This window comes from Pseudonaja textilis, chromosome 12 (genome assembly GCF_049901715.1).
Source record: "Pseudonaja textilis isolate UNSWEBS1 chromosome 12, rPseTex1.2, whole genome shotgun sequence".
Taxonomy (NCBI): Eukaryota; Metazoa; Chordata; class Lepidosauria; order Squamata; family Elapidae; genus Pseudonaja; species Pseudonaja textilis.
The window spans coordinates 1,430,270-1,442,715 of NC_142001.1; the positions used below are offsets into that span (position 1 = coordinate 1,430,270).

General features: G+C 42.9%; 1 protein-coding gene across 2 annotated transcripts in view; it reads right to left on the minus strand.

The window, feature by feature from the left end:
- The window catches only part of ZC3H12B (zinc finger CCCH-type containing 12B), a 55,498-nt gene that overhangs the window by 12,372 nt on the left and 30,680 nt on the right, over window positions 1–12,446 (minus strand). For both annotated transcript variants that reach the window (XM_087940846.1, XM_087940845.1), the window contains 3 exons: window positions 6,912–6,976; window positions 4,510–5,262; window positions 2,288–2,427 (listed from right to left, as the gene is read on the minus strand). In XM_087940846.1, the coding sequence (XP_087796972.1) occupies window positions 2,288–2,427; window positions 4,510–5,117 (748 nt within the window). In that variant the 5' untranslated portion in view covers window positions 5,118–5,262; window positions 6,912–6,976. The remainder of the gene's footprint in view (window positions 1–2,287; window positions 2,428–4,509; window positions 5,263–6,911; window positions 6,977–12,446) is intronic.

Below are 12,446 nucleotides of genomic sequence, written 5' to 3' on the forward strand. Positions count from 1 at the left end.
GAGCAAGGCGGGGGGGGGGCAGAGCTGCCCCCCCCCCCACAAGCTTACCTGAGCACCCACCAGCCAGGCACTGAAGTGCCGCAACAGCCGCTGGAGAGAGGGAGGGGAGGGGGGCTCTCTAAACTGTGTGTGTGTGTAAGAGAGCGTGAAATCCCTCCTTCAGTCGTGGCATTTAAGCTGGTGGTGGTGGCAGGGGGGGGGCAGGGACCACCCGAGCAGCCGTTTTTCTCCTCATCCTCCCCACTGAAGCAGCGGCGGGCTCTGCGGGACAGCAGGGCCTCTCATTTCTCCCCTGGCATGGCAAATTCCAGCTTCCGTTGGGGCATTGAAGCTGCTGGCAGCGGCAGCCCCCTAATGATTGCCCCCTCCCCAATCAACCAGCCAGCGCCGCCTGACCTGCTCTGTGCCTGGCCAGCTGGCATAAAGCCTCACCATTCTCCTCCTCCTTGTCCTTGCCACCCAAGCGGCAGCAGGCTCCGCGGGACAGGGTCACCTTCCTGCCCTGGTGCAGCGAACTGCGGTGGGCTGAACGCAGGTGTGAAGGGCCTGGCCCCACAGTGCATCCTTGCTCAGTTGAAGGCTTCATTCAGCCCTCAAACAGGAACGCCGTCCGTGGCTGGGTGCAGGAACCAACGCCGCCTGTGGCCCTGGTATGTGAGCCAGCCTTACTGTTTGAAGGCTGAATGGAGTCTTCAACTGAGCAAGGAAGCACTGTGAAGCCAGGCCCTTCACACCTGCATCCAGCCCACCGCAGTTCGCTGCGCTGGGGCAGCAGCTGGCTGGCTGGCTGGTTGGGGAGGGGGCAAATCATTAGGAAGCTGTCATCTCCAGCAGCTTCAATGCCCCGACTAAAGCTGGAGTTCACTATTCCAGGGGAGAAATGAGAGGCCCTGCTGTCCCACAGAGCCCACTGCTGCTTCAGTGGGGAGGACGAGGAAAAATACAGTTGCTCAGGTGGCTCCTGCCCCCGCCCCGACGCCAGCAGCTTAAATGCCCCGACTGAAGCAGGGATTGCACGTCTCTTTCTCATACAGACACGTGTTTGGAGAGCCCTCTCCCCCCCCCCCGGTCTCACTGTGGTGTTCGGTGCCTGGCTGGCAGGGTGCTCAGGTAAGCTGGTGCTGCCTTGCTTCAGATTCCACCCCCCCTACCGCCATGTTTTGTGGCCATTGCACTAGTGTGTTGCTCAGCCTCCTGCTACATTACGGCAGCAAAGAAGGAGAAGAGGCGAAGAACAAAGTGAGATGGGTGGGTGGAGGACGAAGTAAGGCAGGGGGTGCAGAGCTGCCCCATTTGCCCTGCCCCACCCGTCTTACCTGAGGGCCCTTCAGCCAGGCCAGCCAGCCAAACCCTCACCCTCACCCCCCACCAACCAGGGCAGCCACATCCCTTTCCTAACCTTTCCAGCTCTTTTTGCCACCACCACGTGCAGAGCAACTAAAGTAGTCTGTGGGACTACGGTAAAAAGAATAGTTCAGACTTTCCAGCTTCTCACACACACACAAAAAAGATCTTGTGAGATTGGAAGGTCTGGATTATTTTTTTTACCATATTCCCACAGACTACCGTATTTCCCCATGTATAAGCCACCCCTTTTTTCCAAAATTTTCAAGCCCAAAAAGTAGGGGGGTGGCATATACAAAGCAGGTACACTTTTTATACGTGAAAAATGCATAAAATAATAAAGTAGGAATAAACTGGTTTTCCAGCAGTATGCTATACTTTTTTGTAAAAATTGTACGTGATGATACGATTACGAGTGCGAGTACGCGATAGAAATGCATACGCTAGGCATCGGCCTGAATGCTTCGTTCCTACTCTCGTTCCGATGCGTAGATTGCTAGCGTCGCCCGCACCGCTTTCGGCGTCATGACTGAAGTTGTAGATCTAGACGTCGAATTTTGTTTCTTTGTAAATTTTCTTTCTTCATAACTTGTTTCTCTAATAAAATATTTTTTTCAAAACTTCACAGTCCAAAAATTGGGGGGGTGGCTTATACAAAGGGGGTGCTTATACATGGGGAAATACGGTACTTTAGTTGCTCTGCACACGGGGATGGAGAACTGGGCCTGTGCGCATGCACACATGCACACCAGGATGGTGTGGGCCAGGCCAAAGTGACACAGGCTGGACTTTTACAGTTTTCAGGATGGCCACGTGGGCCGATTAAACCTCAACAGCGGGCCTTGAGTTTGACACCCCTGAGATAGGATAACTGAGTCATCCTACTGAGAAAAATCTTTCTCTTTGATCTTATAAGAGTTATGCCAGTTCCCGAAATGGTTACCTGTAATAGGCGCGTCTGGTCGACTCTGTTCTTTTCTCCAGGTTGGCACAAATACTGTTATATCTCTGTGACCTTTTTCCAGAAACCAATCAACAGCTAGCTGAATCCCTCGACAGGAAAATCCTTCTTTATTTCCATGGCTGAAAATGAACAAGAATAATTCAGAGAATTCTAATATATCTTGACGAAGATGGCTGAGATAAAAATACAATACATAAAAAGGGAAAGGGGTTTAACAAAGTTTAGGAGACAATGTTAAAAAGATCTTGAAATAAAACAGACAAACTTCACTCTTGCCAGGATAATGTTGCAGGATCCAGTCTGAGTTGGTCACTGGGACCAAAGGTTTATTCTTCCAGACTTTCAGGCTGGAGCCCATCCTCAGGGAAGAATATAGGCCCATTCTGGAGAGAGAATGACACACATTCTGGAGAGAGAGGGGATTTCCCCGAAGATGGGCTTTAGACGAGCTTGAAAGCTTGGAAGAATAAATGTTTGGTCGGGGGTGGGGATCAACTCAAGATTGGATCCTGCAAACTTCTGTTTTCTTGCTGGTTGGGGAATTGTGAGAGTTGGAAGTACATAAGTCTTAAAAGTTGCCAAGGTTGGAGATCCCTATTCTACAATGATGAGATGTCACAGAGATACATATAGTTCCCTCCCTGATGACATATGGGGCTGTCTAGACTTGGCTACCTACCCAAGCCTTCGATGGGACACTGGCACCAACACCCTGTTTGTGAGATTCTGGGTCTTCTGTGTTGATGAGTTGGCACCTTGTGTTTATTTTGCAGGGTTTTTAAAAAATCTGTTTTGATTCATTGTCTGTATCTGTTGTTTTTGCTATTTTATTGCTGTGAGTCACCCAGAGTCAGCTGGAGTCGAGCGGCATCCAAATGGAATAAATTTATTTTTATAGCATGCCTGAATCAGAAGACTCTGGGCAGATTACTACTGTGCAAGAAACAGTTCAAGGTGCACTAGTTCTAAATGTCTCTCCCAAAATGGATACCTCCAACAATCAACTAGGGCAGGGGTCCCCAACTCCTGGGCCCTGGGCTACCACTGGTCTGTGGCGCATCAGAAACCGAGCTGCACAAACGAGTGAAGCTCCATCTGTGCATGTGTGGGATGCAGGCATTGTGTGAAACCACGCCTACTCTGGTCCACGGAAAAGCCTCTCTCCACAGAGCCTGTCCCAGGTGCATAAAAGGTTGGGGGCTGCTGAAGTAGGGATAAGAGTTCCATGGGACAGGGCCGAAGGAAGGGGCCACATAGATCTCCAGGAATAGAAAGTACAGGGATAAAATAGAAAAGGACTCCCATGTGGTCCACATCTTCCCAATCCCCAGTGAAGAGGGACACTTTGTGGGCATTTTTAGGATGTTCTCAGTGGATGGACAGTCAAACCTTGTACGTAGTCTTTGTAAGATACAAGTAGTCCTTGATTTACAACAGTTCATTTAGTAATTATTCAAAGTTACAATGGCACTGAAAAAATGACACAGCAATAGCACTTAGACTTATATACCACTTCACAGTGCTTTACAGCCCTCTCTAACCAGTTTATACAGGGTCTGCCTGTTGCCCCCAACAATCTGGGTCCTCATTTTACTGACCTTGGAAGGATGGAAAGCTGAATCAACCTTGAGATCCAAACTGCCGGCAGCTGGTGATCAGAAATAGCCTGCAGTACTGCATTCTAACCCCTATGCCACTGCGGCTCTTCACCATTTTTCATAAAAGCATTGCAATATCCCTGTGGGCATGTGATTAAAATTTGTATGCTTGGCAACTGACTCGTAGTTATGACAGTTGCAGTGTCCTGGGATCATGTGATCCCCTTTTGTGACCTTCTGACAAGTGAAGTCAATGAGGAAGCCAGATTCACTTAACAACCATGTTACTAACTTAACAGCTGCAGTGATTTGCTGAACAACCGTGGCAAGAAAGGTTATAAATGGGGCAAAACTCACTTAACAACTGTCTCACTTAGCAACAGAAATTTGGGGTTCAAATGTGATCCAGGACTCCCTGGATCTAATGTACCCCGGTATACAATGCAAGGAATTCTGCAAAAGTTGCCATTTGAATCCACTATGGTATACTCTTATCCACATTTGAAATGAACATTTATCTGGATGCTGATTTCCTTCAAGGGTTTTTTTATGCAAAAAAAGAGGGGCGTAAGTGCAATAAAAAGAGCACAAAGTATGAACTACCTCATTGCCACATTACTTCCATCAATTACAATCGGCCTCAAGTTGTCAGAGCTGTCCACAACATCCTCCTCCAGGGACAACTCGGGGCTGGTCACCTCCTTGGCAGCCGTTCCACTCGTGGGAGCAGTACTACTTCCAAGGCTAGCTGGCCCTTCATTCTCAGCCTTGTTGCCAAGTCTTACAAGTTCAGCCAAAATATCATTGATGAGAGCATCGGCCCCCAACTTGTTCAACACGGCTTGTATCTGATCCCCCGCGTAGCCCAGTTTTAAAGCGAAATCAATTTTGGCTTGATATTCTTTGTCCGGGTTCGCTTTACCATCTTCCAGTTTTAAATCCTGAAGAAGGCTGCTCTGGGAGAAGCTGGGTTGATCCAAGCAAGGAGAGCGGCAAAGCTGCCGGTGAGGCTTGTGAGGGGGAACATCCTTCTCCCTGGGCAGGGTGTTGCTGGAGCTGTTCCTGATGCAAGGCTGCTCACCGTCACTCTCAGAGCTTGTCCATTCTTCAGATTCGGTGCTGCAATCCCTGCTGTCTTGCTCAACAATCCTCTTGTCTTGGGAGTGCCTCTTCTCCATTTTCAGCCTTTCCACCATAGACCAGACCGTCATCACGTTGACCTTCTGGTGAGATGCCCTCAGATTGTTCTCAAATTGCTCTCAGTGCCAAAAGTGCTGGGAATGGGGGCACCGCTGCATTGTGGCTTGCTTCTTAAATTGGCCCTGGTTTGTGAGAGTCACAAAAACAATTGCATACCTTTTGGGCAGGGAGGAAAGAAAAATAAAAGGGGGAAAGTGAAATTACTGACAAGTAGCAATCTGCCACAATAAGAAAAGTAAAGGTTTCAAATCCAGATAAATTGCTCATGCGGAAAGGATTTGTGAGGAATGCAGAATTATAACCTTATTTATCATTATCTCTGCTTGAGAAATCAATACTGCTTGGGACAATACGGTAACAGATCAGACAATGGGATCTAAAATGGGTTAAATGGAGGCCAGATTCACACCTCACATTATGCTAAAGTAGAAGTGCATAAGTTTAGTAGCCATACCAGTTTTTAAACAGTGTATTTGATGCCATGCTACAAAGACAAGGAGCATTAAAAGTGGTTCCCTCAAATAAAAACCTCATGTCTCATATTTTTTCTCATACACTTATACAGATAGTCCTTGATTTACATCCATTCAATTAGTGACTACTCAAAGTTACAATGGAAATGAAAACAGTGGCTTACAACTGATCCTCACACTTCCAAAGTTGCAGCATCCTCACAATCATGTGATCAAAAATCAGGTGCTTGGCAACCGGCACGTATATACAAGAGCTGCAGCATTCGGAGGCCATGCGATTACCATTTCTGACCTTCCCAGCCAGTTCCCAACCAGCAAATTCAATGGGTAAAGCTGGGTTCACTTAATGACCACATGATTCACTAACAAATGCAGTGATTCACTTAACAATCATGGGAAAAACTGTCATAAAATTGGGTGCAATTCATTCAACAATCAGTTTGCTTAGCAATGGAAACTATAATCCTAATTGTCGTAAGTCAGGGACTATCTGTACACAAACTACACAGAATACTGATATCCACAGATTCAAAAGGGGCGACATGAAACTTAGCAACATGGGAGCAGAATGGGACTTGTTATTGGGGGACAATAAAATCAATGTAAGGGGTTGTAATGTGATGCACCACATGTGCTCTCCCAGCTATGCTGTCAATCAAGGCACTAAACCATGATTTCATTAGTTACCCTTTACTGAACAAATTGTAACTGGCACGGTTCACATGCAACTAGTTTATAACAACAAACCACAATGTTTGAATTCATACTAAACTGACGTCAAACAAATCACACTATAGTTCAATGTGACCCACCTTTAAGTTCATGCACTGAAATCAATGGGATGGAAAAAAGCTAAAGATATTAAGGCTAACATAGGAATATTAATTTCAAGAGATTTGCATTAACGTGTGGATTCATCCTAAGGAGTGTAGTAGCATATAATAGGCAGAGAATAGCTTTATGGCAGATAAACTGTTCCAAACATGCATGCATCTCTTTTCATCTCTAAACAGCAGCCAACACAATGATATCCATAACCATAAAGAAGAACCATAATTTACTGAATGTATACAGCACAGACATTTCCAAGTTCAAATCACTGATATTTTTGGTTGAAGAGATTAGGATTTGGTTGGAGGCTACTGCAAGAAATAGATATGAGCAAGTAATCTAATGAAGCAATAATTCAATAGTAGAAAAGTATCAATTAGCATATTCTCCCATCCCTTTATAGTAACTAGTTAATTTTTAAACATTGACAATAGCCTATTGGGACCAAACCCACTCCCCATATTTCATGTATCAGCTGAAGGTGTCCAAGCTGAAACTTACTGAAGAGAAATGGATTGTTGTTTTCTTGGATAGCTCCAAGAAACTGCCCAGCCAGTATTCAGCAGCTGCAAAAAGATAAAAATAAAAAGGAAATTATATGTTAGAGATCATTAGAAAAGGGATAGAAAAACAAAATTATTAATACTGTAATGCCTTCATGCAAGTATACTATATGATTACATGAAATACTATGTGTCGGCTTGTTTGCAGTAACTCAAGCAAATTGTAGAGCAAGAAAGCTTTAGCCAGTATTAAAGGAGAAACTCCTTCAAAGAAATATAGGATTTTTATTTCAGAAAATACATTAATAAGGTAGATCATCATGGAGATATGGGAAACAATATCATACAATGAATGTCTAAGGAAAATAGATTATATTTAGCCTAATGAAGGCTGAGAAGGCTCAGGGAGACCCAATAATAGTCTTCTAATAATTAAAGGCTTGTAACTGAGAAGTGGGGATAGATTTATTCTCCATAGCACCTGAGGACAGGATAAGAAGCAATAGGTAGAAGCTCATTAGAGGGAGATTTGACCTGGAAATGAGGAACTTTTTGACAGTGAGAGCAATTAATGAATGGAACAGCTTACATCCCAAAATTGTGGTTGTTCCAGCACTGGAGATTTTAAAGAAAAGATTGGACAACCGTTTGTCCAGGATGGTATAAGGATTCCTGCCTTGAGTAGGGAGTTGGACTAAAAGACCTCCAAGGTCCCTTCCAGCCCTATGAGTCTATGATTAAAATTTCGGTATGTTTTAAATCACCACCTCCAGAAAAACATGGGCAAAAAAGTGATGCTCAATTGTGGTCTTCCGAAAGCTGGCCACAGACTGATTAAACTGCCATTGACAGTTTCACAAAGCGTTCAGTAAAAATGGAAAATGAACTCTACTAAATCTCCAGCATGTCACATTAACTGACATATATAGCTTCTTTTGAAATTCAACCTGTCATTTGAAAGACTTAATACATACCACTGTTCTCAAAGAAGTAAGCAATATCATGTCCTTCCAATGTGTTAAAAAACAATTCTCAACCACCTAGGCTAGTGCAAATGCTGGTGACTGATTCTGGAAGTTCTAGATCAAAATACATAAAAGGCATCAAATTGCTCATATGAAAGGTCAACATTTGGTGGGCAGCAGAAGGGTTAGGGGCTATGCATCCAAGCACATACCCCTCTTTTCTTTGAGATGTACTGTCATAACTGGGAGCAACTTTCACATACTGACCAACAATTCACGCATCAATTGCCAGAAGTATACTCCACTGCTCTGAGAGAACACCATCTGAAAAAGGGGAATATTTGTTGCTCAGGGTTGAAATGAGGGGTCCTTGGTGCTCTCTGGGCTTGATCGTTTCCTTTCCCAAGCTAGGTAACATCATCAGTGCTAGTGAGGAGTGGGCTTTGCTCTCAATTTATATTCTAGTGGCTTGCCCTGTCAGTGTTGGTGTTGAATGGATCTGGAGGTTCTTTATTTGGGTTGTTTACTGTTAGCTCGTTTGGCAGTTCCTTGATTGGGATATTATTTACTTCTTGATTGTTGTTCTAATGTTAATCTTGGTGTTATACCTTCCCTAGCCTACAACTTGTAGGAGATGATCAGGCTGACTCTTGAGGGAGGGGGCAAGTATGTCATCGGTCTGTAGTCCCATCGTGCCCACAACTCTTGAGGGAGGGGGCAAGTATGTCATCGGTCTGTAGTCCCATCGTGCCCACAAGAGATCTAAGGCCAGCCCTCCTTAAATTCCACTGACTCTTACCTACTGTCAATTTGCCTTGGCTGTTAGTAGTTCAGATTCTTGTAGAGAGCTAGTATGGAATAAACTTGAACTCATTTGAAAAACCTTGGTTCCTGGTTTCTTGCGTCTGACAGGCAGCCTACCAATCAGATGACTGGTCAATAGACCCAAGATCAGGAAACCATATATGAAACCCACAAACCTATCTCATACATATATTACACACAGACTCAGAGGTAAATTCCACTGAATTCAATGGTAGGTATTCCTAGAACAAATATAGGACTGTGTCAAAGGTTAGGACTTAGTATACAGTATCACTGGAATCCGCCTATTCTTTTTGTTTCTGCTTCATGCCTTTTTTTTCTTCCTTCCTTCTCCAATAAAGGAAACATCCTTCTCCAGTAAATTAATTATTTATAAATAATATAAATTATGTATCCCTCCTATGTCTCCAAGAAATAAGAGACATTCTTTAGAAGGAGTCTGGTAGGACAAATGTTAATGAAAGGCATCCGCTCTTATGAACTGAAATTTGCTTCACCACATGTATAGAGGGCTAAACTTAGGAAGAATTTAAACTGGAATGAGGCAGAAAGAGACAGAAAGATGTTTTTGTTACGCAAACACAGGTTATACGTAAGATGTCCGTCATCAATTAATGATGTCCCTCCTCAATTAAGAACTGTAACCAATAGTATTTTCCAAGAGCTTGAATGATGGCCTGAAACCTTTTGATGTATGTAAGTTTAGCAACCTCTCACCCCATAGCAGTTTTTAAAAATCCACTTTTCCCAAACTGTCCACTTTGTGGTCTGTTAAACAGCATCCTGGAAGGTTGAAATGTTGAGTAGAAACTAAGAAGGCTTCACCAAAAATTTCCATATATAGTACAACCTGAAGCTCTTGGGAAACTTCATTAGAAAATAACTGCTGTTACAATTATCTAGGTATTCCCCCCGCACACACTCAAGAAAAATAGGGAAACTAGTATGTTTACTGACATCTGTTTTGCAACCTGGGAATTATTTTGCAATGTAAAGTCTGCTTGCTTCAAAGTTATGATAGCCCACGTGCTCTCTGAAACCGAAAACTAAAAGTAAAGTTTAGCCCTTTGTCTTGCACTCTAGCCCAGCTATGCAAATCGAGGGGAATTCTCAGCTTAGAATTTCCATGAGAGTTACAGAAAGGAATGGATCTCTCTCTTCCGCCCCTTTTTTTAACTTTAAGGGTGGAGGAAAGATACCAGCATTCTAAATTCTCATTCTAACACAAATCAACAAGAAACTTAACATTTCAAGCACTGAAATTTAGTGTGTGTGTGTGTGTGTGTGTGTGTATTAAATTAAAAGTATTTTACTAGCAATTAAAGATTAAAACTGACTTACTGACATGTAAGCACACACCAGTTCAAAGCATAAATCAACTTTTTCCCCAAAACTGAGAAAGTTGGGGTTCTTTTGTTTTTCCCAATTATTAAGGTTAATTATTGCTACACATTAACATTAATGCCTAGCTATGGAAGTCATTGCCAAGAATTGGAGGAATTTGGAGCTCTGATCTTCAGCAGCAGAAAACAGAGGAACACCTTGAGGATTTTAAAAAAAATGAACAAACACTTAAGGGGGAAAGTCAAAAATAAGGTGAGGAAAAACCTTCCACATTCCCAGATATTTCCAGAACATATCCTTATAAACAACCTGAGTTGCCAGTGGTCTGGAAATAGCATGAATTTGGACTGAGTCCAAAAAAGACCACTTAAATATGACCTAAGACTAAAGACGCATCTAATTGTATTTTATAAACATGGAACTCCTGTCTAATTTGTTATGAAATCAATGAAAACAATCCTTTACTTTTGAAAAACAGTGAAGAGTCTGCTAAAGGTATTTCAAAAAATACTAGGATTTGTTTTTGAACTTCTAAAAACAAAGCTTGCTCGGTCAATACGTGACCAAACTTATAATTTTAGACTGTTCATGATTGCATTAGCAGCTCCAACTACAATTACACCTTTTTTTATTCAAGACAGAAAGTCTGAATTTTGATTGATACATTTCTGCATTCTACATAGCAATCTTGCTCATCCTCCAAAATTCAAAAAAGCCTAGAATTCTCCGACAACATGGCCAAAAGATGCTATATGTGCCTTCATTCTTCTGATTCAACACATCCTTTTCAGAAGCCCTTTTCAGAAGTCCAGAAAGCACAGTGTTCTGAAAAGATTTCTACTGGTTGCCTGTCTCCTGGGGATGTGGAAGGTGTACCTTTCTAATGCAATGTGCTACATTTCATTGTGAAGCAGGCTTGTTTTGGGCCTCATAGGCTAATGAGACAAGCCTTGACTCACCTGGAGATCAAGAACAATGAGGCCTTACACCTCTATGGCACGTCTGCTGGAAGGAATCTAGGAAATCTTTCAATATTTCAAATATTCTAACTCGGTTTTAGAATTATGATAGATGGAGGATCATTTCCTGACTATGGTGGGAGCCAAATTCAATTTAGATGCAAGGGTTTGTTTTGTGATAATTTCTCCCATAAGATGCAAAAATCTTGGCAGAGAGCACCCTTATCTGGGATACCTGCCTGGCAGAGGTTGACTCATGCAAGGTTTTGAGCATGGAGTTGAGTTAGAGCATCATCCCATGATAGGTACTAGTGGATACTAGTTGGTCTTAGTATGCAGACCCTCTGAAGAATTCTTGGTATAAGGATGAGCAGAGAGAATGATTATTGCTTCCCAATAAGAGACCAAGAAGAAGACTCAAAGTTGCCTGCTTGGTTGTAGTCCTTTGTTACGGCCATTGGTAAGTCTGACATTGAGGTTGAAGGTATGGTTCCTTCTCTTTGCAGAAAACTTAATCACATTCACTAGTCCAGGTCTTTCAGGCTGACCCACTGATATTTTGCTGATCATCAAGATATATTCCGCCAAGTAGGTGATGGCTTTGGCTCATTGTAGTTCCTCTACCTGAGTTTCCTATAATGTGGAAGCCAAGCTAGCAGTTTGCTCAAAGGAGAGAAATCTTGACAAGACTAAAGAACAAGACTTGATTTTGAGGATGGGGGTGTAACCACGTGCACTTTGGGTTGCTGGTTCTCCACTTTCCTGTCTTCTTGTTTTTAGGGGTTGCCTTTTTCAACCATGTGTTGCCTTTGAAGTATCTAACATAGAGTGAGTTCAGCAAATCTAAGACAGCCCGCAGAAGATAGAGAACTTTGTGAACTTCAACTTCCAGAATTCCTCAGCCAGCCATGTTGAATTTTCAGAGATCCTGGAGCAAGAGGGTTCTGTCAGAGGACTGAAAAAGAGCTGATGTGATTTCAATCTTCAAAAAGAGAGGAGGAAAGTGGACCCATGAAGCTACATATCAATCAGCTTGTCATCAATACCTGGGAAAATCCTGGAAAAGTTAATCAAGCAGCAAATTTCTGAGAATCTAGAAATGAACAAGGTGATTGTCAGCAATCTTTTAAAAGCAGATCATGCCAAACAAATCTTTATTACCTTCTTTGATAAAGTGATTAAATTAGTGGATCTAGGAAATCTGTGGATATAATATGTTTGAATTTCAGAAAGGCATTTTACAAAGTAAATGACAGCCTGCTTCTTGGTAAGATAGAACAATGTGGAATAGACAGTATCACTACTAGTTGGATCAGTGTGTGGTTCTGGAACTATCTCTACATGAAGGAAAGAATGAAGTGGGGTACCTCAAGATTCTGAATTGGGGCCAGTACTCTTCAACATCTTCATAAGTGAACCAGGTGAGGGGATAGAAGGAGA